The sequence below is a fragment of the Primulina eburnea genome, chromosome 7 (assembly GCF_022965805.1).
Source record: "Primulina eburnea isolate SZY01 chromosome 7, ASM2296580v1, whole genome shotgun sequence".
NCBI classification, from domain to species: Eukaryota; Viridiplantae; Streptophyta; class Magnoliopsida; order Lamiales; family Gesneriaceae; genus Primulina; species Primulina eburnea.
This window is the reverse complement of record NC_133107.1, coordinates 10,891,744-10,916,652: the sequence shown is the minus strand read 5'-3', so window position 1 is coordinate 10,916,652 and position 24,909 is coordinate 10,891,744. Positions and strand designations below refer to the sequence as shown.

Genomic DNA, 24,909 nt, shown 5'->3' with positions numbered 1-24,909 from the left:
ATGAACAATTTTGATTGTTAAAACTAAAATTTTAAAACTTCTGTTGTGTCTTGGGTGAATGAACCAATACTCCAAAAATTTTCCAAAAAAGTTAGAGCTATTCTTTTACTTTATTTTTGAAAGACTGAAGCAAGTTAAACCAAGTAAAATTCATAATTCAGAGTGTGAGTAATATTTGTTGACCACTGGAGGATTGTGTTTGAGCCATTTCAAGTAAAGTGAACGTGTAAAACATAGGTACATCCACTAATTAAAGCTAGCTTGTGGAACTTTTCATATTCTTGCACTAACAATTATCAAAAGAAATATGTGTATCATGCTGGATTGGTATGATTAAAGAAAGAAAATCTACAAAATTTATTCAATCTTTAAAATAAAGTGTGGCATTATTGACGTAAAGTAAACCCTAACAAAACGAAATGAAAATCAACTCCTTCAAGGTCCCAACGAGGAAATTGTTCCCATGAGCCATTATATAATTCTCACCTCGCCATTAGTATCTATCACGTATATAATAATCCGGCTGAAAAATGAACTCATCCGGAATAAAATTACTCTTTACTTGTTTGCACGTGCTACTTCTTCTGATTCTATTCACCTTTCCTGTGATTGTAACCATTAATCCAGTGCGATGCTTGGAGAAGGAGAGATTTGCGCTACTCAAGATCAAAGCGGACCTCAAAGATAACGGCGGATCGACCTTCAAATGGGGAATCAAGGAAAATAAAAAGGATTGCTGCAGATGGGATGGTGTCCAATGTGATAATAAGACTAATCATGTCGTAAGTTTGGACATATCTACCACTTTCGTAAGTTCTAAGCTCAGCCCTTTCTTGCTGGATTTAGTAGACCTCAACTATCTTACCCTCGATGGGATTGATTTTAATGGCAGCCAAATTCTTGAATTCATGGTTTCTCTTGGTAAACTACAATATCTCAGTATACACGATTCTAATATCGGTGGTGTAATCCCGCATCATCTGGGGAATCTATCCATGTTGCGGTATCTTGATCTTAGTGGCAATTCGTTATTAAATATTACAGACCTTGATTGGCTTTCTAGTATGCAGTCGTTGGAATATCTTGACCTTAGCTATATCGATCTCAGTAGGGTTGCAACATGGCTCCAGGTAATTGGCAATCTTCCCAGCCTAAATCATTTAAACTTGATGTCATGTAGCCTTTCATCCACTCTTCCTGCCTCAGTTAATTTGATCAATACTTCTACTTCTCTTTCTTTCATAGATCTTTCTTCGAATTCTCTAACCACCACTTCAATATTAAGCCAGTTTCTTAAAGTCAGCCGAAGCTTTACTTACATTGATTTCTCAGGTAATTATATCAAGGGAAAGATCCCGGATGCTCTAGGTAATATGACGTTATTATCACATGTCGATCTCTCAGGTAACAGCCTTGAAGGTGGTGTTCCTACTGCTTTGTGGAATTCCACCATGGTAGAATATCTTAATCTGGGTGAAAATTTATTTTACGGCTCATTACCTGATGTGTTAAAACTTCACAATCTTGAGGTTCTACGTCTCCATGAAAATGGATTTGTTGGCAGCGTGCCTGATCTGACATGGTGTACATCTTTACAAACTGTGGATTTTCATGACAACATGTTCAATGGAACTTTGACTAAAAGCATCGGATCTCTTTCCAAGCTCGAGATTTTGGATCTTAGTTCAAACCACTTAGAAGGGATGATCGATGAAGTTCATTTTTTTAATCTTTCTCTATTGCGAAACTTAGACTTTTCTTTCCACTCAAAGTTAAGGGTAAAGATCAACTCTCACTGGAATCCTCCATTTAAACTTGAAATGATAGGTCTGGCCTATTGCAACTTGGGGCCAAAATTCCCAAGGTGGCTTCAAAAGGCTTACTCGGGGTTTGTAAGTGTTGACATTTCCAATGCCCAAATTTCTGACACTATAACGAATATTGAATGGAATAGTTCCATTTGTTTTCAGGACTTGAACATGTCATACAACCAGATTTCTGGAATTCTTCCTAATTTTTCGTGTCCTAAGTTTATCAAGCTTAGACTTGAGTTATAACGAGTTTAGTGGTTCGCTACCTCTTTTAAGTCAAGATTTGGAATTTCTGAATTTAGGAAGGAATAAATTTTCTGGGACATTGATCAATACTTGTGCTTCAAGTGGGCTGCTAATGCTTGACCTAGCGGACAACCAACTATCAGGAAACCTCCCAAATTGTTTGATGAACTGCACAAACATTGAGTTTATTAATTTGGCAAACAACTTGTTGTTTGGGGAAATTCCGAAATCGCTTGGCTACTTAAATCATCTTTCTTCTTTGTATCTAAGGAACAATTATTTCACGGGAAAGATTCCGACAACATTGAGAGACTGTAGTTGGCTATTTGTGTTGGATCTTGGGGAAAACAATTTCTCAGGTAGTATACCACCATGGATGGGAACAAGTTTCAAATATTTGACTGTTATGAGCCTAACATCCAATGAGTTTTATGGTCGCTTGCCTACAACCTTGTGTCATTTACAAAGTCTTCAACTTTTGGACCTTTCTGTAAATAAGATTTCCGGAAAAATACCAAAATGCATAGGCAATTTCAGTTCCATGACTTCAAAGCCTGTACCCGACCTATCTCCCGACAATATTTCAAATAGTTTTCCCATTTTAGAGTACAAACCAGGCTTCGATGATAAAATAGAAATAATATGGAAAGACAAGAAGGTAGAGTATGATAAGAATCTTGGATTTCTGAAAGCCATTGATCTTTCGAGCAACAAGTTCATTGGACAAATACCTCTTGAAATTACAAGTCTTGACGGTCTTTTTGCCTTGAATATTTCAAGAAACAACCTGGTTGGATCAATCCCAGAAAACATTTTCCGATTGGAATTGCTAAACTCCCTTGATTTGTCAGAAAACAACCTTTCAGGTCACATTCCCGACAGCCTTTCGCAACTGAGTCACCTCGGAGTCCTGAACCTGTCATTCAACAACTTGTCCGGTAGAATTCCCTGGAACACTCACATGCAAACTTTCAACTCCTTTTCATACGTAGGAAATCCAGAATTGTGTGGTCCTCCCCTTTCAAAGTCTTGTCCAGAGGATCAGAGGTCGAACTCTACTGACGATGTCGACGCAGCGGACAATAGCGAGCTCGTAACCACAGGGTTTTACATCAGTATGGTACTCGGGTTCATTTTTGGCTTTTGGGGAGTCCTTGGAACTTTAGTTTGGAATAAATCTTGTAGGCATATATGGTTTAAGAAGCTGATAGATGTGAATGATTGGTTTTCTGTAAAGATAGCGGTGAATCGGAACCGTGCGCGAAGATATTTTGAAACAAGCATAGCTACATAAGAGTTGTATGTATTATGTCGTGTAATTTCGTTACCAGTGATAAATAATAAGGCAAAAACTTGTGTGAGACGGTCTTACGGGTCATATTTGTGAGTCGGATCTCTTATTTGGGTCACCCATGAAAAAGTATTATTTTTTATGCTAAGAGTATTACTTTTTATTGTGAATATGGGTAGGGTTGACCCGTCTCACGGATTATGACCCGTGAGACGGTCTCACATGAGACTTACTCAAATAATAAACATGCTTGTGATCAAGGTTTCGGTAATCGGGGGGAAATATCAGACCGTTAGAATGAACCGTGAGTTGCAAAAAAAATGTAAATAATATTTTCCAGTAGATAAAATAAAATATAGTATGTTTTTCAAATTTTTTTACTATAAAATTTTAAAAAATATTTGTAAAGTCATAGAATTTTTTTTAAAAAAAAATTCTTACGTATATAAAAAATAAAAGTTTAGTAGGAAAAATATAATATTTTTATATTCATTTGTAGTTTTTCTGATTTCCAACCAATTATTAAATTTAAAAAAAAAAGAAGACATTTTACACGTTGATCGTACATCTTAAAACCTGCAACATGCAAGCAGAAAAAAAGGTGACGAGTTCATGCAAAATGATAATGATTGATGTTAAACGTTAATTACGTCTCTTCATTTTCTAGTCAACAGGTTTATAAATCACACATTCAAAAATCATACAATTAAAAAAACAAACAAATTAACTTCGTGTATCAAATTCTATTCAACAGGTTTATAAATCATAATCCATATTTTTTTAACAATATAAAAAATATCAATACAAAAAATAAATTGACGGAAACTTCTTACAGCTTGAATTAAATAAAACTTGAAAAGAAACATAATTAAAATGCACTTCTTGATTTATCTATATTACCAGCTCCAAAACTGGTATTTTTCATCTTTCTCGGTTTGTTCTTCAGACTTATCTGGAGAGTTAGAGTAAGGCTGAATGATACGAACGTCACTCAGCAATTGGGAGTCATTCGAGCACATACATAACAAATACACACGATCTTCAAAAAGCAGCATATTTTGCACAACATATATCATATAACATTCATGAGCATATAAAAATCATTTATCGAGCAGCTAAAGCACGAGTATCAATTTACTTTCAAAAGCTTTTAAACATGCAACTTAATCATGTGAACCATGTAAACATGCATGTGCTAAAATCATTTAAAATATTTAAAGTTAGAGACTTGAGGAATGATGATTGAGCTTTTTGGTATTGGCCGTAGCACAACCCTTTGCAGGAACGTTGCTCTGATACCAACTGAAACGCCTACTACTCGTTTTTATTTAAAATATATTAGTTTTTTTTCTAAGTCATTCGGCCAAACCAAATACATATATATAGAAATATTTTGCACCATTTAAAAATAAACTCACCAATTAATTATTTGTAAATAGGAAAAACACATTTCAAAACATGAAAACGTAAATCGTCAATCAAACCTAAATTTAGCAATTTCAAAATAAAACATAAACATCTTAATATCTCAAAAACCTCTCAAAAGCATCATAAGCCATAAACTTCTTAAAGTAAATGTAAGTCATAAACATAATTGGAGAAAACGAACGACGGTCTTCGGGTTGTGTGCATCTTCAGTCCAGCTAGTTCAACCATCAAGTCCTCCATCAAAATCATGTTCACGTGCATCGATCACACCTAGTGAGTCTAATGACTCAGCAAACCTTAACCATGATAACAAGTAGTAAATATAAATTCACAGGCATCAGTGAAAATATTTTTAATAAAATAGCTTTCAGGAACATGCATAAACTTTAAACATTATCTTTTCATCATAAATATTTTCATTCATCATATACGTATATGTTCCCTTTTTATTGAATTCAGATCCTTAATTGTGACTTTCGTATCAGCTGTAGGTCGATGGATCCATTTACGTATAACCGTGGTAACGACGACGGGGACATCAGCGACACTCTCACCCGTCAAATGAGCCTTGGCCTTATATATCATCGTATTAGTCACAATCAATTCAGTTCCTTTAACCTTTCATTATTTCATTACTTATAAACATTCATGCATATATAAATCATTTTTCTTTTAAACCAAGCATGCATCACGTCTTTTAGCATTAATGTTTCATCATAAAAGTTCATAAATATTTTAACATTCATTATAGTATTCAGGACACTGCCAGGACGTCTAACATTTTTTGGATGTAAAATGATCGTTTTGCCTTTAAAACCCTAACTTTCTCAATTTATCTTTGGACTTCAAAACGGCGACCCAAATCCATCCAAACTTAACATAACACCTTAAAATACGCCCATAAATATTTCTTAGACGTAATCTTAAGTTCCTTGACTAATTTTCTGATTCGTATTAAAACTTAGACGTACATCCCGGTTTGAACCCGAATCGACTCAAAACCTAATTACCAGAGACGGATGCATTGGTGGGCTGTACTGGGCTGTAGCCCAGCCCACCTTTTTTTTTTAAATACATAAGTTTAAATCTCAGCCCATCACCAATGTCCCAGTCAGTGCAGTCCATTTCATTCTAGTCCAGCCCAGCCCATTTACGTGGGTGAGACTAAATTCAGCTCATAACATCTTATCCGGCCCACCTTAATTCTACAAAATTTCTCTCCCAACTCCTTTAGCGAGAGAATAGAAGGCGCAATAGGCTCACCAAGGAATGGAATTGCTCATCCGACAGGACAACAATCCAGGTAAGAATCGGCTATACATGTTTGATTTTGTTTTTGATGGCTTCTCTGTGCGTGATTTGTGGTTCTTGGTTGCCTTCTTCTCTATTGTAGTGTTGTTCTTGAATTGAGTTTTATAGGGAGTGACAAGAGTAGGATACTCTGAATTTCGAAATCGTAGCTGGGCTACTGTGATTTTGCTATTTGTATTTTGTATATCATAAAGTGGATTGAAGCAAAATTTATCGGTGTTTGTGTAACAATTGTTGTTCTTTAAATATTGATTTCTTGGTGTTTAATTAACAATTGTTGAATGCGAGAAGCACAGATTGATTTGTGGTTATATTGCTTAACGCCATGGTTAAATAAGCCATCACAATATTTAAGAGTGAAATTACTTGAAGAAAAAAATGTCCCTTCACACCCATTTCCAGAAAGACGGGTGATTCAATAATTTTTATAGAAGACAGAGAATGAATCTTGATATGCATTTGAAGCATGTATAATTATGTTATTTAATGATGAGTAGACAAAGGAACACTTTAACATGAGAAAAATATGAAGCAACCAAATGAGTCATCGGTGAAACTTCTTTATCTTAGTACAGCTTTAGATCCTAAAAATTCATTTGACTCATTTAACAGTGATGATATTTGCAAGCTTGCAACGAAGTTTTATCCTGGAGGTTTCAGAGATCAAGAAATTGTTGCTTTGGAGTATGAATTGATACGATACGATGCAGAATTTAAATGTTTCTACACTTGTTGAGTTGTGTCAGCAATTGACTGAGAGTGGACGGTCAAATGTTTACGTTATGTTGACTAGATTGATTCATCTTGTTTTGACATTACCTATGTCTACCAGCACTACTGAGCGAGCTTTTTCAGCAATGAAGCATGTGAAGACGGCAGTTCGCAATAAAATGGAGGATAACTTTCTTGCCGATTGTTTGACACTCTATATTGAATGAGATTTAGCAAAACATATTGATGTAAATTCTATTATTGATGAATTTTATGTTTCAAAATCTCGTAGGGCAAAATTTCGTTGAACGATATAATGTAATTTTTTTTAATAATACATAACTTATTATATTGAGTTCAAGCCTCCCCAACTTTCATTCCTGGATCTGTCCCTGCTAATTACCAAACTTGAACCATAGCTTATTAACACTTAACCACACCATATGCAACCCAAATCAAACCCACTAAACCACCTAACATTCCTATAACAGCTACTAAAGTTTGCCCCTATTTTTTTCGAAACCCTAGCCTAACTTGTCATGCATCCCCTTCGGCCCTATCCCTCAACCAACATGACCAGCCCCTATTAACCCTTCCTCGGACCATGTCTGAACCCTAGTGAACCTGCTGGACATAGCTTAACATGCCTAGAAGTCGCAGCCCTCAAAGCCGATGGCCCCTAGCCATGCGTATCGAAGCCTTACGTCCCAACCCCTTGCCTTCGACCATCTCTCGTGCAGCCACCCTAAGGACCATCATACAACCCCCATAGGTCTCTTGGAAACTCCCTAACAGTAGCTAAGTGTCATGCCTCGCTAAGGACCCCTAGCTGAAACCCTAACTAGCTCCCAGACAATCAATTTTTCGTTCAGCTTTGCTACCCTCCATGTCCAACCCTTATGCAGCCTTGTCTAGGCCCTTAAACTTCTTGAATTAATCCCTTATAAGAGCCCTACCATGGCAACCAACTTTGTGCAACATAACCATAAGTTTCAATGCATAAAAATCAAAGTTTTTGTATGCACAAGCCATAAAACAAAAATACATGGAGGGATTCATATTTTTCATGTACATATGATTAAACATACATAATATGATTTGAAAGAAGAATGAAGGGAAGATTAAGGCGTATCTTTTGCGTTTATTAAGCACGAAAAATGAATTGTGATACGAAGAACATTGGCGGAGAGACGCAAGATGAAGCCTTTCTGAATTTTCCTTCAAAAATCACGTACGAAGCCTTGGTTGTGTGGTGTGTGATCGTGTAGGCTGATAGAGAAAGCATCCTTGTGTTTCCTTTGGTGTGTATGTGTGTTTGGGAATTGGATTAGGGTTTTAGGGCTTGTTTATATATAAAATACATGGTATAAGCTTAGGCCCATTAATCATAGTATATTAGGCCCATTTGATAATAATTAAAATATTTTGTTAAGGAAAGTTTGTGAAAATATTAGCCGAATTCTCTAAAAGTCTCAATTTTCGTCAAAAATTTATTGTCGGTTTAAAATACGACTCGGTGCATCAAGACACTTCAAAAACCCTCATTTTTTGAAATTAATACACAAAATATACCATATATTAAATAATTAAAAATAATTATTTAATAAAAAATTTCTCTTTATGGTCTCCAGTCTCCGTTCCTCGTTCACGTCTCGAATAACCTTTAAAAACATTGTTTTATGCGTTCTAGTAGAAACTACCTTTTAAACATGTAAACATGCAACCACATTTAATTCATGCAATTAAAATCATCTAATTAGTCATTTTCTATTTTTTTTCCTAGATTTGCATGCAGTTGGATTACGTTATAGGATTTTGGACCTTACAATAAATGTAAACTAAAATTGTCATAAACATTGGCTTCCTCTACTTTCTATAGTATACTGATATAAGTCCCTAATTTATACTACTCTAAGGTGGCGATGCCATATAACGATTACAATATCATAGTGTAAGGGTCATAAACTTATCATATATTGGGATTCCCACCCATATATAGTTAAATCATCAAAGTGTCAAAACATAAGGCATTGTATACAAGAAAGGAAAGAAGAAAATTAATGCTCGACCAAAACTTTCAAAAACGCAACCACAAACGAAATTTATAGCTTTATAACAAGTCCACTTACCATTAGTATTGCCAGAATAATTCGAAATCACATAAGAGTCGTGCAAATGGAACTTTGAAAACGAATCCACACTGTGCCTGGAACATCAGGTGTATTGCAGAATCTTTTTCGACTTATTGAACCATTGGATCTAGCTTAAACTTGCACAGTACATCCACAAGTAATCAAATAATTTGTGAACCAATGGATATCGAGTTTGGAATTTTTTTTGACTTTATGTGTGCAGGAAAATCAAAAAAAAATTTTGAGAATGGGAACTGTTGCATGGAGAAGTTGTCAACACAGTGAAAACAACACATTTGTGTACACATCACATTCACCTTATCGTGTTTCTGTTATGTTTCATTCATTTTTTTAGGCATAATTAGGTCATGCATATACATAGGATTTTGAATATTTTTCCCAGAAATTATAAGTTTTTAAACAGATTTTAGAGGGTGAAAAACTTTATTTGTTAGAATCAAATATTAATTATTTCTAATAGTTAAGTGGTGATAAACAGACGAGGAGTTTAAATCTGGATATTTTTTTGGAAATAAATTGTGACCTCTACTAATTTTAAATACTGCTAGAATTTTATTTTTATTTTTTTGTAAGAAGCTCTCGAAAATTACTTTTATGCATCCATGCAAGCCTACTGGAAAATATACCTTTGATAATAAACGTAATCAAATGACGATTAAAATACCGCAATTTAAAAATTTCCCAACTCGGCCATCAATCAGGGGTGTAACACTAAAAAGTAAAAATCCTGAAAATCATCAACCATTTTACCCCTGGACCTCAAATTCTGAACCGAAGCTTACCAAATTCCTTAAAACATCTCAAAACATATTTATAAGCGTTTCTTAGACATAAACTCGAGCCCGATTCAAAACTTACACGATTTATTTAAAATTTGGACTGAGGTCCCAGTTTTAACTCAAACTAACCCGAAACTTAATCAATATTTTTTACAACATAAACCGTGACCTTAATCTACACGACCATTCCCTAAACCTCTCTTTTCAAACTGCATATGACCCACGAATTCATGACCAAAGGCTGCTGTAATTTTATTGCACCAACAAACCTTCAAACCTAATTTCTTAAACTTGCATATGATCGACCCTAGGATCTACCGGCTTGGACCAACATTGAACTATACCACCCTAGGACCATGACCAGCCCGAGGATCACTCCAGGACCAGCCAAATCACACCCTTAGCTCTCGGACATGAGCAACAACCCACAACACTCTACCTCCGACTCATCCGAGAACAAGCTAGCCCCACGCCCTTCGAACCACTTAAGGACCACGACTTAGCCACTCACGGCCGTCTCCCAACCCTGTCATGGACTCAAGAGGGTTGGCCCCTTGGGTGTAATCAAGTCATGCACTACTGTACTCGATAGAACTCTCGATCCACTCGAATCCAGCCTTAACCGAAAGCATTCTCACCAAGCAACCCTTCAACTCGACTAAGCCGTGACTCCAGCCGACATGATCGGCCCCATAGCAACAAAATCCAGCAGCCCCTTGCACATGTACATAAAAAACGTGAATTAATATGCAAAAGAATGCATATTTCATGATAAACTTCGCACAAATGATAGTACATGATAAATCCGTTAAATTTTCATGCAAACACACGCACACCAGCATAAAAATGGCGTGAATGATGAGGAAATAAGATACATGGCGTGCCTTATCAATTAAATGATCTAAAGCTTGAAAATACGTGTGTGGGACGTGAAACGAAGAGGCGGGGGAGAAGCTTCCTTGAAAATATGAAGAGGCCGAAGCTTGCTGCTAGTTATGGCTAAATTTTACGTGGGGAGGCTGCTGCCAAGAGGGAAGGGACGGCTGTTGAAGGGTAAGAGTGTTTAGGATTAATAAAACTAGGTAAGAGTGGCCAAAATCATTCAAACAAAGACTGATCTAGTTTATTATAAAACTATTGTTGTTGATTATGGACTAATGCTAGAATTGGCTATCCGTTCTGGAAAAAAGGGAAAGAAGATTGGTGTGCTGTCATTGTGCCACCAAACTTAAATTCCTACTCTTTAAATAAAATTAGTGTAATGGTGAGCAGGGTTGAATCCACAGGGAACGGGGGGTGATTTCTTTCGAGTAAAAGTACAAATAAAAGGGGGGATTTTTGGATATGAATTTAATAAAATATTAAAACTAAAATTATAAAGCAATAAAAAATAATAAATCTAATCGAGAATTGAATTACCAAACTGATTCAAGGGAATTTTTACTATTCAATTGTGTCACTGTTCATCGGCTAACATATTATTTATTTATGCAGCTACAAGTAATTTACCTTAGAATTATAGGGATAGCCGCTAAAATCCTTGTGTTTTCCTAATTTAATTGACCAAACCCATCATCCAGTCAAAACTTATCAATAATTAACTGGGCACGACAGCGCTCCATATTAATTAAAAATAGCATTTTCGTTTTGTGAAAATAGTTAATCCTAAATCTAATAACGAGATAGCTGCAATTGATAGATTGAGTTTCGTTGATTTATTTAGATTAAATATGCTATGATAGCACAACACCCTAATCTATTGGTACTCATGTATCAATCGTTAATGACAATTACGGATCACTGAATTCATGGTTAGCAGTAGAAAATCATACATCAAATTAAATTGTCAGATTAATTGACATATAGCATTCATATAATTAAATCATAAATCAACAAATACTTGAACAAAACAAGAATATTAAATTAAAGTGCAAAAACCTCACAGTGATAAATTGAAATAGTAAAAATATCCCCTGAATAGAAATAAAACTTAGCCTAGAGTTGTGGAGAAAATCCTAGCGCCTTTCTTATTCTTCTTTCACGTGAGTTTTTCGGAGACGAGGTAGGAAAATTGTTGATTGTGCCGCCTCCTTTCTCACGTGAGAATGATGAGTAGTGGTCAAGAAAATAAAAGAAGAGAGTGTCTTGTACGTGAGGTAGGGTAGAAAGGAAATTGGGTCCAACAAGTTTAAAAGCCCAATACTAAAAAATAAAACCTAATCATAGGCAGTAGAATAGTAGTCACAAGGCGTGGCCACGCCTTATTCCAGGACCTCTTCTGGTTCGGCCAATCTCTTTCAAACATATATCTTGGAAACTTCAAATGTGATAAACATCGTCTTTTTAACTCAAATTTGCTCTAAGACCGTAAAAGTTCCTCCTACAATAAAATTACACAAAAATGTATCAATTAAACATATCAGAGGTTGGAATAATGGGAAATATGAAAATAAAAATACTAACTATTACGAGCCTATCAAAATCTCCCACACCTAAATGATTCTTGTCCTCAAGCATAAAATAGATCAACTTATTTTCTCACTTTTCGTCCTCCTTCCGCTTCCTCTACTTATCCAAATAGTTTTTCATGCAACAAGACATTTTAATTTCAGAGCATCTCACAAAATAACATCATGAACAATCACTACAATCAGAATGTGTAGAAATTAGAATGCATGGGATTTGACAACTCCTCACGAGATTCGCTCATTCCGCTCATTAGTGTCTAGGATATATATCAACAAACTCTCATGTCAAATGCATTGAAATTTTTTTACCATAGGCTTGCAAATATATCACATCCTTTCACTAAATGAATGAATTAAAATACACAAACAAAAAGGGCTATAAATGGGTTGTAACGTGGCTAGAGGTAAGGTAGGATAAAGGAAACAATGAGCTAAAGAATTGGAGAAACCATATCAAACTTTTCTCACCAAAAATAAAAATGTATCCAAAAACTCATATATCTCATTAACAATCAAGAGCATTTTTTTTTTTTTTTTGCTCTTCTTTTCTTTCTCACTTCGTCTACTTCTTTTCTTTCTCTTTCTTTTTTTTCGCTTTTATTTTGTAGACGGTGACTATAAGAATTTGAGATTGACTAATTCCCAACAATTCACACTATTTTGGACTGAGTGATGCTATTTGTGAAAAGTTTACATGATTCTCCAATTCAAGATTCAAAAAGGGGGATAACCAACAAAAAAGATTTATCACGGCTTGTAATGTGGTTATTTTTATTCAAAGAAAAAGGCTGAGGCTCAAACTTGGTTCACTAGAGATCTATAAATCAGGGTAAGCTAAACGAACGGCTCAGATGATGCGAAAGAAAATGGTTTGAACCTAATGCCTTAATCATTTTGTCTATGCACCTAATCCACCACAAAGTGTTGACAAAGACATGTATAACAATGTAAGTTCTAGAAAAATTAACAATGCAATGGCAACACACAATCAAAGAAAATGGAGCATGATATCATAATTGCTCATAGGCTCAAAGCTCACCAAAGAAAAAAATATAGCAATTGTGTTAAATCCCGCACACTTGTCCTCTCTAACAATCATCAAGAGCAACTTATTGATAATGCAAAAGTGAGAATGCAAAAAATTTGCACGCGAAGAAAACATCATTTTTAATTCATAGGAGGCAATCAGGATTTAGAAGAAAGAGATAACAAATGAACTAGGTGCTTGGAACTAACAACGTCACTATTTTTTTTAAACCCAAAATGCTGAAAATTAAATCAAAATACTAAAAATCAAATAAAATAAAAATTCAAAAATCCCACAGTCAAGTCAAACTTCTCACAATCAATTCAAACTCCCACACCTAAACTTGACATTGTCCTCAATGACAAAAAATAGATGCTCGACTAAAACGATAAAATAGTAGGAAAAGTTAGAAAACTCCCCTGAAATTTGTTGGGAATCGTAGAACAATGCTTTCTATTGTTGTGGCGGGAGAAATTGTTGATCGATGATGGAAGCTGCTGAAAGAAGATGTGAAAGGGTGAGAACAAATAGGATTAAATAAAAGAAACGCAAAATTTTTTTTTTCTGAAGATGTTTTCTAACAAGGCGTGGTCACGCCTTGTGAGAAAACATCTACTGTGTTTAGGGCAATTTTTTTTTTTTTGGTGCAGAAGTAATATTCTTATAAGGCGTGGCACGCGTTGTTAAAAGACATCTTCTGCACAAAGGTAATAAAAATTGTACTATGTGAAAAAATAAAAATAAAAGAAATTAAAAACAATAAGAACAAGAAATTTGGGTTGCCTCCTAAAAGCGCTTGATTTTTAGTCGTCAGCTTGACCCTCAAAAGCACTCATTCAAAGGGCGGCTGACGCTCAAAGTACGTGTCATATGACACCATAAATGGGTCTTGGTTCCATATGCCCTCAAGTTTGGCTTGATGTATACAATGTAAGCTCGTCTCCTCAACAAAACGTGACTTTAAATAATAGGCATGAGATGAGAGTATCATCGTCGGCTCTTGAAGAACAAAATCTGTTGAAATCGGCAATGGAGAAATGTTAGAGTAGGTGCCCGTCGAGCCAAGTGTTGGCCGAGTGTTCACAATGAAACTCTATGAATAAGCAATCTTTATTTTAATAATATTTGAAATTATTATTTTGGCAAATCTTTATCTGTATACCCATGCTAGCTGCATAGATAAAGCCCTTGAATATACAAATAGTAGAAAGAATATGAGATGCTCATATGATGAGTATCATGAAACTCATATTTGTAATACTGTATATTCTAAACGGTTCCTAGTCGATTCAGCCGCCACTAAGAAGGATATAGGCCGCTCGAGTTAGAGACTAGTATCTGCGATGTGAGTACCATGTTTCATTGGTAGGAGACATTGTGATGTCCGAACATGCAGATAGGTGCTCCTTGTAGAGTGCACTGAACAACCCTCCATAAAAGGACTTTCCAAGTGGTTCTCACTTATCGAGTGGAAAAGTCCTGGTTTATGGTTGTACAGAATTAGTCCTTATGACCCGGGACAACATTGAGACTCTATGTGCTAGAATTACACTTTGACTTGTTTACCGACTCTCATGGGGTCATCAGGTGGCAAGGTTGGGTGTTCTGTCGAAACACATAGGAGTCGATGCATTGTAGTCGGGGATTCACCGCTTACCTTCGGGTATGGATATCCTATGTGTTATCATGTGTATGTAGTTTGAAATCTCTGGCCAGAGTATGGTTGTAATTATGAAAGGTGTTTCATAGATTACACCATTGATGCAACTACAACATGACACATAGTATCGATTCATTGACAACTCTCGATAAACCAATGGTTGTCGAATCGATCGGGATATATGAGTTGAAGGGACCGTACTGTACGCTAACCATAATTGAATGGTTCTTGCAGGCACTATCATTTGATACCTAGGGAATCATGTAAGCGATGCTGCTAGGCGTTTAACATGATTGGTTGGGTACTATCAGACTTGAGTTCTGACGTTCTTGTTATCAAGGTGTTGATAAGTAAGAATGGAGCAATTGGGGTATGCTCGCATAAGGACATGTTTAGTCCGAATCACATGGAGATGTGAACCCACGGCTAGTCGTATCAATGAACCATTGAGGGCCACACAAGTACTAGCTTTCTAGATCCCGTTGAGAAGTAAAAATAGTTCAATGTGTTGAACGGCTTATAAAGGAGTTTATAAGCGTAAGGAAAATTTGAAGTATGACTTCTATAAAGGAGAAAATAGTTCAAAGTGTTGAACGGCTTATAAATGTGTTTATAAGTGTAAAGAAAAATAGAAGTATGACTTCTATGAGAGAAATGTAAATTTTGATTTATGGAAGTGTTCCTAAATTAAAATTTGGCCAAGTGAATAATGTAATTGAAAATTGTGATTTTCATAAACATTATTATGGACTAAATAAATTAATTCAAGTGTTGAATTAATTAAACACTAGTGGACCTAGTAGAGTCCAAATAATTAAATTAATTCAAGTGTTGAATTAATTAAATTATATTGAGTCTTGTAGAGCTCAATTAAAATAATTATTTAACTAGTGGGACTTGAGTAAATTCAAGTAATGTTTAATTAGTCTCAAATGTGTTTGAGATTATTAAATTTAGTCCAAAGTTTTTAATTTGATTAAAAACTATATAATATACATGCTTGGGAGGTGAAGAGGTGGAGATTACTTTTGAATAAAAAATTGCATGGCATGCAACTTTTTCACTTTTGCTTTTTGCAACACCTAGACAAGAAAATTAACTCATTCTCCCTCTCCCCACATGTGTGATGGCCGAAACTTCTCTCATTTTTCTCTCCCATTTTTCTCTCCTTTTGTTCTTCAATTTGTTGAGGAAATCTTGCACTTCTCTTTGAAAAATCCTCATATTTTTCTAGTGCAAAATATGAGGGGATCTACCTAGTTGGTGGTGGGCTTAATAGTTGAGCAAGGAGTGCTCATTGGAAAGCTTGAAGATAGTTTCTACCTTTCAAGAGCTTTGTTGTTTGACAACAAAGTTGGAGCCATAATCAATCTCTTGAGATTGATAGGTATATTTCTTTAAAACACCCTATGTATGACATTTTTGTGTTTTATTGTATTTGTTGCACAAGATTTAGGGGTGGCCGAAATTTTTGTATGAAAAATAAAATTTTTGAGCTTCCGTTGCGCTTCCGGTCACCGTAACCGGTCCGCTTTCAAGTGGTATCCGAGCTATGGTTACGTTTTTGTGTAGCAAATACAATATATATTATGTTGAGATCGATTTCTAACCGCATGAGTGTGTTTTTGCAACAAATCGAGGGCCGTTTTTGGGGAAAATTCGGGCAGCAAGTTGCTGCCCGTGTCGGGTAGCTCGGGCAGCCCGAGGGGCTGCCCGTTTCGGGCAGCTAGGGCAGCCCGAGGGGCTGCCCGAACAGCCCCATCATTTTAAATAAAAAAAAAATTTTGGTAAGTTGGCCGGAATCCGGCGACGGAGCTCCGGCGACGGCGATGACGACTAGGGTTTCCAAAAGTGTTTTGGATTATCAAAGTGTCATGGGCCTTGAGTTGTTGGGCCATTGGATGGCTAACATGTTTGTGAATTTTAAATGGGCCGAAAATGTTTTTGGTGAAAAATAAGTTTTTGAGCCCTTAAGTTTAAAATTACAAAAGTTGCAAATTTTTCTCATGAAATAAATAATTTAAGTTGGACTTTAATTATTTATAGTAAATGGTGATTTACAAGAAATTCGGTTATAAATAAATTAATTTGAAAGTAGACAAAGGTGTTTGTATACTTTGTTAATTTAGTTTATAATCGTGGCGGTTAGTGATTGGATCAAGATATATAATATTGGATCAATTAATTATAGTGATAATTAATTGATGGTGTATGATATGTGATATTATGCATGAAGGATGATCAAAAGCCCAAGCCCAATTTGCTAGGTGTATGCTAGGATATTTGTGTTGAATGATTGTAATAATTATCAATTTATCAAGTGGGCTTGGTTTATGGCCCGTTCCCACCCCATGAGATGTATCCCTATGTGCCATGGATATTTATTTGTAAATATTAGAATAGGGGAAGATCAAGATTGGAAGATGGTGGCCTTGGTGATTTTGAAGATCGAAGACATGTAATATTGGATGCTAATGTAATAGTATAGTTGCATTGCATCCCGTGCATTTACCCTAGGATTGGACCTAGGTCCGTGTTTAGCTCACACGGACCATTAGTATTGGGGCGATTGATCATCCTTGTTTGTTTACTGTTTATAATATATGCATGATATGTTATAAATAATGAGTATGTGCGTTATTATTATGATAATAACAAAGTTGCATGAATCCGGCAAACATACGATCAAACATGGCGAGCTTTTAAAATAAAATTAATGATGAGACCTTTCAAAATTAAAAACCCTCATTTTGAATAAGATTCAAAATTAATATCAAGCCCGAAAAGGGGAATTATAAATTTGTTTATAATTTCCTTGTCTTCCATCGACAATGGGTGCATGATGAACGCTACCCGTACTCGGGGCTCGGCTCATATTATTGGGGGGGCCCTGGGTGCCGGAAAGCTGTGACATCCATTGACATGGTGATGTGAACTACGTGGAACTCCCATGATTTCGGCTCATATTATTGAGGGAACTCATGGCGACCGTCCATTAAGGTTCAACATCGATGGGTAAGGCTTGACACGTGAAGATGAACGACGTCATATTATTGGGTCCTAATCAAACGTGAGACAAAAGTTTACGTTAAGGGTTGCATTGTGATGCAATTGGAAACTACCTTTTAGGAATTGTGATTGGCTGATATTATTCGGGATCACAATTCGCTAATTGGACCTTACGTACCTACTGAGGAAAGGAGTTTCCCGTTTTCACTAGAGGGTAGTGAAAGATGTCAAAACAGTGGGAGTAAATATTTATAAAGTTAAAGTCCATACTTTATATCTTACCAAATATTTAAAATAGTCATCAACATTTATCTGTTTTTACTTTTCAGTACAAATCGACAATGTCTTCGATGCGCAATTCGATATCTATAATACTCGACAAACACATATTAACTGGACCTAATTACCTCACTTGGCTAAGAAATTTGAAAATAGTCTTAAATTCGGAAAGGGTAACATATACACTAACTCAGTCGCCCCCTGTTGAGGCTCCGACTGACTGCAATCCTGAGGAATTGCAGGCTTACAAGGAATGGTGTGACCATGACTTGATAGCCAGGTGTTATATGCTGACTTCTATGAACGATGAGCTACAGAGGCGTTTTGAGGGTGCAAAGAGTGCTGCTGACATTCATTTGCATCTCAAAGAGCTCTTTGGAGAGCAAACGCGTCCTCTTAGGCATGCTACCGTCAAGGAGCTGATCACTTTGCGCATGCGAGAGGGGACCTCGGTCCATGAGCATGGCCTAAAGGTGATCGGGCTCGTGGACAAGCTCGTTGGCATGGATCTGATCCTGCCTTCGGAGTTGACCACCGACATGTTGCTGTTATCGCTGCCTAGCTCATTTGATCCTTTTGTGGTGAACTTCAACATGAACAAGATGGAACCGACCCTTGAGGAGTTGGTGAACATGCTTGTTACGTTTGAATCCACCATCAAGAAAGAGAAGTTGGTTCTTTATGTGGGTTCTTCATCTGGTACGAAGATTGATCCACATGGGAAGGGAAAGAAGAGTTCTTTCCAACGTCCCAAAAAGAACGTGCCCTTGTTGAGGCAATCTCCGAATCCTGTTGAGACAGCCAGACCAGTTAAGGCTGACAAGACTGATGATGTGTGTCATCACTGCAAGAAGCCTGGACATTGGAAGCGTAATTGCAAAGAATATCTTGCCCAGAAGTGTTCTGGAAACGGTATGTTCTAAATTTAAGTAAACATTTTAATTAACTCTACTTCTTGGGTATTAGATACCGGTTGTGACTCACATCTCTGTAATGGGTTACAGGTGATGGGAAGAAGTAGGAAGCCTAAGGAAGGTGTGACCTTCTTGAGGATGGGCAATGGAGCAAGAGTTGCTGCCAAGGCTATTAAGGATGTTTACTTATTGTTGAACAATGACTTTAAGTTAATTTTAAGAGATGTTTTGTTTGTACCTGTTTGGTGTAAAACATTGTTTCCATTTCTATTGTGATAAAAATGGATATTCTTGTTTATTTAGCAAAGGTGTTTGCAACATTTACAAGAATGAATGTTTAATTGGTACTTGAGAACTTGAAAACGATCTCTATAACTTAAAAGTAAAAGATATTCTACTAAATGTCCATTCAAAGGCAGATACCATATGAGATATGGATGGGTAAGCCTCCCAAATATTCTTATCTTAGAATATGGGGAGTCCTGCTTATGTGAAGCAGGTAAGTGGGAGATAAATTGGATTATTGATCCATTTTATGTTACTTTGTGGGATATCCAATTAAGTTGGATATCATTTCTATCATCCCCAAGAAACAAAAGTGTTTGTTTCTAGGAATGCAACCTTTTTGGAAAGGGATTTTCTATTGGATAGAAAAAGGCAGATGATAGAACTCGAAGAGGTTCGAGAGAAACCCACAATTATAGAACCCACACCCGATGAGCCAAGAGAGGAGATACAAGCTCCTAGCAGATACGAGAAAGTCTCGAGACCACCTATGAGGTATGGTCAGCTTCTTGAAGAAGGCCATGATGAGCCTAACCATGGATGTGATCCATGGACCTTCAAGGAAGCGTTATCTGATGCCAATTCATCCAAGTGACTTGAAGAAATGGAATCTGAGTTGAATTCCATGCATTCGAACCAAGTGTAGGATCTTGTGGATCCACCTGTGGGAACTGTTCCTACAGGGACTTGGGGAGGATGGGAAGGTGTTGACCTTCAAGGCGCGATTGGTGGCAAAAGGATGTACTCAAAGACAAGGAGTTGACTTTGAGGAAACCTTTTCCCAATCGCAATGTCCAAGTCCATAAGGATTTTATTAGCCATAGCTGCATAGTATGACTATGAGATATGGCAGATGGATGTCAAGACAAACTTTCTTAAATGGGGATTTTAAGAAAGTTATTTACATGTCTAAACCTGAAGGGTTTACATCTATCGGAAGTGAGCATATGGTATGTAAACTTCAGAGATCTATTTATGATCTAAAGCAGGCATCAAGGAGTTGGAACCTCAGATTCGACAGTACAATCAAATAGTTTGATTTACTAAGAATCCTGAGGAACCCTATGTGTATAAGAAGGTCAGTGGGAGTGTTGTGACATTCCTGGTGCTTTATGTTGATGACATTCTACTCATTGGGAATGATGTAGGAATGTTGCAATCAACTAAGATAAGGTTAGCGAGTAAGTTCTCGATGCAGGACTTGGGTGAAGCATCTTTTGTATTGGGATACAGATCTATTGAGATAGATCGAAAAGATGGCTTGGTCTCACCCGGTCCACATACATTGATACCATCGTGAAGCAGTTCTCGATGGATGAGTCCATGAGAGGACATCTACCAGTGTGTCATGGCGTGTCCCTATCCAAGTCTGTCTCCCAAGACAGATGCAGAGATAATGGCGATGACACGCATTCCGTATGCTTCGGAAATTGGTAATATCATGTATGGGATGATATCTACACGTCCTGACGTGGCGTTTGCACTATATGTGGTGAAATGATATCATTCGAACCCTGGTCTTCCACACCTGAAAGCTGTGAAAGACATCCTCAAGTAGTTGAGAAGGACCAATAAAGTGTTCTTGGTCTATGGGGTGGAGAACTAAAATTGGAAGGCTATACCGACTCTAGCTTCCAAAGCGATATCGATGACTCGAAGTCAACCTCTGGTTTTGTATTCATGCTCAATGGTGCTGCAGTCTCTTGGAAGAGTTCCAAGCAAGACAATATTACGGATTCCAGCACAGAGGCCGAATACATTGCTGCATCAGATGCAGCAAGGGAGGCTGTTTGGATAAGGAATTTCGTCCAAAAGTTGGGCGTCATTCCTAATGGAGTTGCTCCTATCCCGGTGTTGTGTGACAACACGGGAGCTATAGCTCAAGCAAAGGAGCCTAGGTCTCATCAGAAATCCAAACTAGTATTGATAAAGTACCACATCCTCGGAGAGATTGTGGAAAGTAGAGAAGTGTCTTTTGACACAGTCGGCTCCGCAGATAATGTTGTTGATCCACTAGCTAAGCCTTTACCTGGACCATTATTCGACAAGCATCGCGAATCAATGGGTTTTAAGCATATGGGTAGTTGGCTCTAGTGCAAGTGGGAGATTGTTAGAGTAGGTGCCCGTCGAGCCAAGTGTTGGCCGAGTGTTCACAATGAAACTCTATGAATAAGCAATCTTTATTTTAATAATATTTGAAATTATTATTTTGGCAAATCTTTATCTGTATACCCATGCTAGCTGCATAGATAAAGCCCTTGAATATACAAATAGTAGAAAGAATATGAGATGCTCATATGATGAGTATCATGAAACTCATATTTGTAATACTGTATATTCTAAACGGTTCCTAGTCGATTCAGCCGCCACTAAGAAGGATATAGGCCGCTCGAGTTAGAGACTAGTATCTGCGATGTGAGTACCATGTTTCATTGGTAGGGGACATTGTGATGTCCGAACATGCAGATAGGTGCTCCTTGTAGAGTGCACTGAACAACCCTCCATAAAAGGACTTTCCAAGTGGTTCTCACTTATCGAGTGGAAAAGTCCTGGTTTATGGTTGTACAGAATTAGTCCTTATGACCCGGGACAACATTGAGACTCTATGTGCTAGAATTACACTTTGACTTGTTTACCGACTCTCATGGGGTCATCAGGTGGCAAGGTTGGGTGTTCTGTCGAAACACATAGGAGTCGATGCATTGTAGTCGGGGATTCACCGCTTACCTTCGGGTATGGATATCCTATGTGTTATCATGTGTATGTAGTTTGAAATCTCTGGCCAGAGTATGGTTGTAATTATGAAAGGTGTTTCATAGATTACACCATTGATGCAACTACAACATGACACATAGTATCGATTCATTGACAACTCTCGATAAACCAATGGTTGTCGAATCGATCGGGATATATGAGTTGAAGGGACCGTACTGTACGCTAACCATAATTGAATGGTTCTTGCAGGCACTATCATTTGATACCTAGGGAATCATGTAAGCGATGCTGCTAGGCGTTTAACATGATTGGTTGGGTACTATCAGACTTGAGTTCTGACGTTCTTGTTATCAAGGTGTTGATAAGTAAGAATGGAGCAATTGGGGTATGCTCGCATAAGGACATGTTTAGTCCGAATCACATGGAGATGTGAACCCACGGCTAGTCGTATCAATGAACCATTGAGGGCCACACAAGTACTAGCTTTCTAGATCCCGTTGAGAAGTAAAAATAGTTCAATGTGTTGAACGGCTTATAAAGGAGTTTATAAGCGTAAGGAAAATTTGAAGTATGACTTCTATAAAGGAGAAAATAGTTCAAAGTGTTGAACGGCTTATAAATGTGTTTATAAGTGTAAAGAAAAATAGAAGTATGACTTCTATGAGAGAAATGTAAATTTTGATTTATGGAAGTGTTCCTAAATTAAAATTTGGCCAAGTGAATAATGTAATTGAAAATTGTGATTTTCATAAACATTATTATGGACTAAATAAATTAATTCAAGTGTTGAATTAATTAAACACTAGTGGACCTAGTAGAGTCCAAATAATTAAATTAATTCAAGTGTTGAATTAATTAAATTATATTGAGTCTTGTAGAGCTCAATTAAAATAATTATTTAACTAGTGGGACTTGAGTAAATTCAAGTAATGTTTAATTAGTCTCAAATGTGTTTGAGATTATTAAATTTAGTCCAAAGTTTTTAATTTGATTAAAAACTATATAATATACATGCTTGGGAGGTGAAGAGGTGGAGATTACTTTTGAATAAAAAATTGCATGGCATGCAACTTTTTCACTTTTGCTTTTTGCAACACCTAGACAAGAAAATTAACTCATTCTCCCTCTCCCCACATGTGTGATGGCCGAAACTTCTCTCATTTTTCTCTCCCATTTTTCTCTCCTTTTGTTCTTCAATTTGTTGAGGAAATCTTGCACTTCTCTTTGAAAAATCCTCATATTTTTCTAGTGCAAAATATGAGGGGATCTACCTAGTTGGTGGTGGGCTTAATAGTTGAGCAAGGAGTGCTCATTGGAAAGCTTGAAGATAGTTTCTACCTTTCAAGAGCTTTGTTGTTTGACAACAAAGTTGGAGCCATAATCAATCTCTTGAGATTGATAGGTATATTTCTTTAAAACACCCTATGTATGACATTTTTGTGTTTTATTGTATTTGTTGCACAAGATTTAGGGGTGGCCGAAATTTTTGTATGAAAAATAAAATTTTTGAGCTTCCGTTGCGCTTCCGGTCACCGTAACCGGTCCGCTTTCAAGAAAGACAAAGATCTCCTAGATGTATGTATGATAATATTATCGACGAGCTCATATCGATAGTCTCAGGATCTTGTTCATCTCTCAACTCCATTGGTGTCTCATCTTCGTGTGATACTTCTTTCAAAACTTCTTCAGACAGAGGTTCAACAGTTTTCCCATTCAATGCCACACACTTGTTTACCATATCATTCAATCGACTTATGATTATTTCAAGACTATATCCATCATCTTCTTGATGCTCGAAAGGTTGGTCTGTAAAATCAGATTGGCTAATTTCTGGAGGGTATTGGTGGCTCCAACTCTGCAGCGAAGGATTCCAATATTGATGGTAGTCAAAGTCGGACATATCATTTAGCAAATATATCACATCATCTTCAGGTCGACTAAATAATGGACTACCAGTTGTCAGTGCTCCATTAAATACCCATCTTCGTGTAACTGCATCCAAACTTTTAAGGAAAAGTCGAATAAGAACATAGTTAGAAAAATCATGATTCCTGAATGTTGTTATTAAATTATTGAATCTCTCCCATGCTGCGTAGAATGACTCTCCGTTTTGTTGGGCAAAAGTTGTGAATAATTGTTGATGAAACATTTCGAAGTATTTCACCACAAAAAAAAATTCTAAAATTCTTCTTCTCTTAATGAATCACCTGTAAGAGAAGAACAAAGCATAAAACAAAAAACAAAACAAAACTCGAAAAAAACTAACCTTGCACTGTTCCCCGGCAACGGCGCCAAAATTTGGTGTGCTGTCATTGTGCCACCAAACTTAAATTCCTACTCTTTAAATAAAATTAGTGTAATGGTGAGCAGGGTCGAATCCACATGGAACGGGGGGTGATTTCTTTCGAGTAAAAGTACAAATAAAAGGGGGGATTTTTGGATATGAATTTAATAAAATATTAAAACTAAAATTAGAAAGCAATAAAAAATAATAAATCTAATCGAGAATTAAATTACCAAACTGATTCAAGGGAATTTTTACTATTCAATTGTGTCACTGTTCATCGGATAACATATTATTTATTTATGCAGTTACAAGTAATTAACCTTAGAATTATAGGGATAGCCGCTAAAATCCTTGTGTTTTCCTAATTTAATTGACAAAACCCAGCATCCAGTCAAAACTTATCAATAATTAACTGGACACGATAGCGTTCCATATTAATTAAAAATAACATTTTCGTTTTGTTAAAACAGTTAGTCCTAAATCTAACAACCGAGATAGCTGCAATTGATAGATTGAGTTTCGTTGATTTATTTAG

General features: G+C 36.5%; 1 protein-coding gene across 1 annotated transcript; it reads left to right on the top strand.

Annotated features, from left to right (window-relative positions):
* Positions 1-387: 387 nt before the first annotated feature.
* Positions 388-3,395, top strand: LOC140837224 (receptor-like protein EIX2). The gene is given in 2 exon segments (XM_073203303.1): positions 388-2,030; positions 2,032-3,395. Coding segments are annotated over 2 exon segments (2,820 nt in total). The 5' UTR covers positions 388-530; the 3' UTR covers positions 3,352-3,395.
* The last annotated feature ends 21,514 nt before the right edge of the window (positions 3,396-24,909 follow it).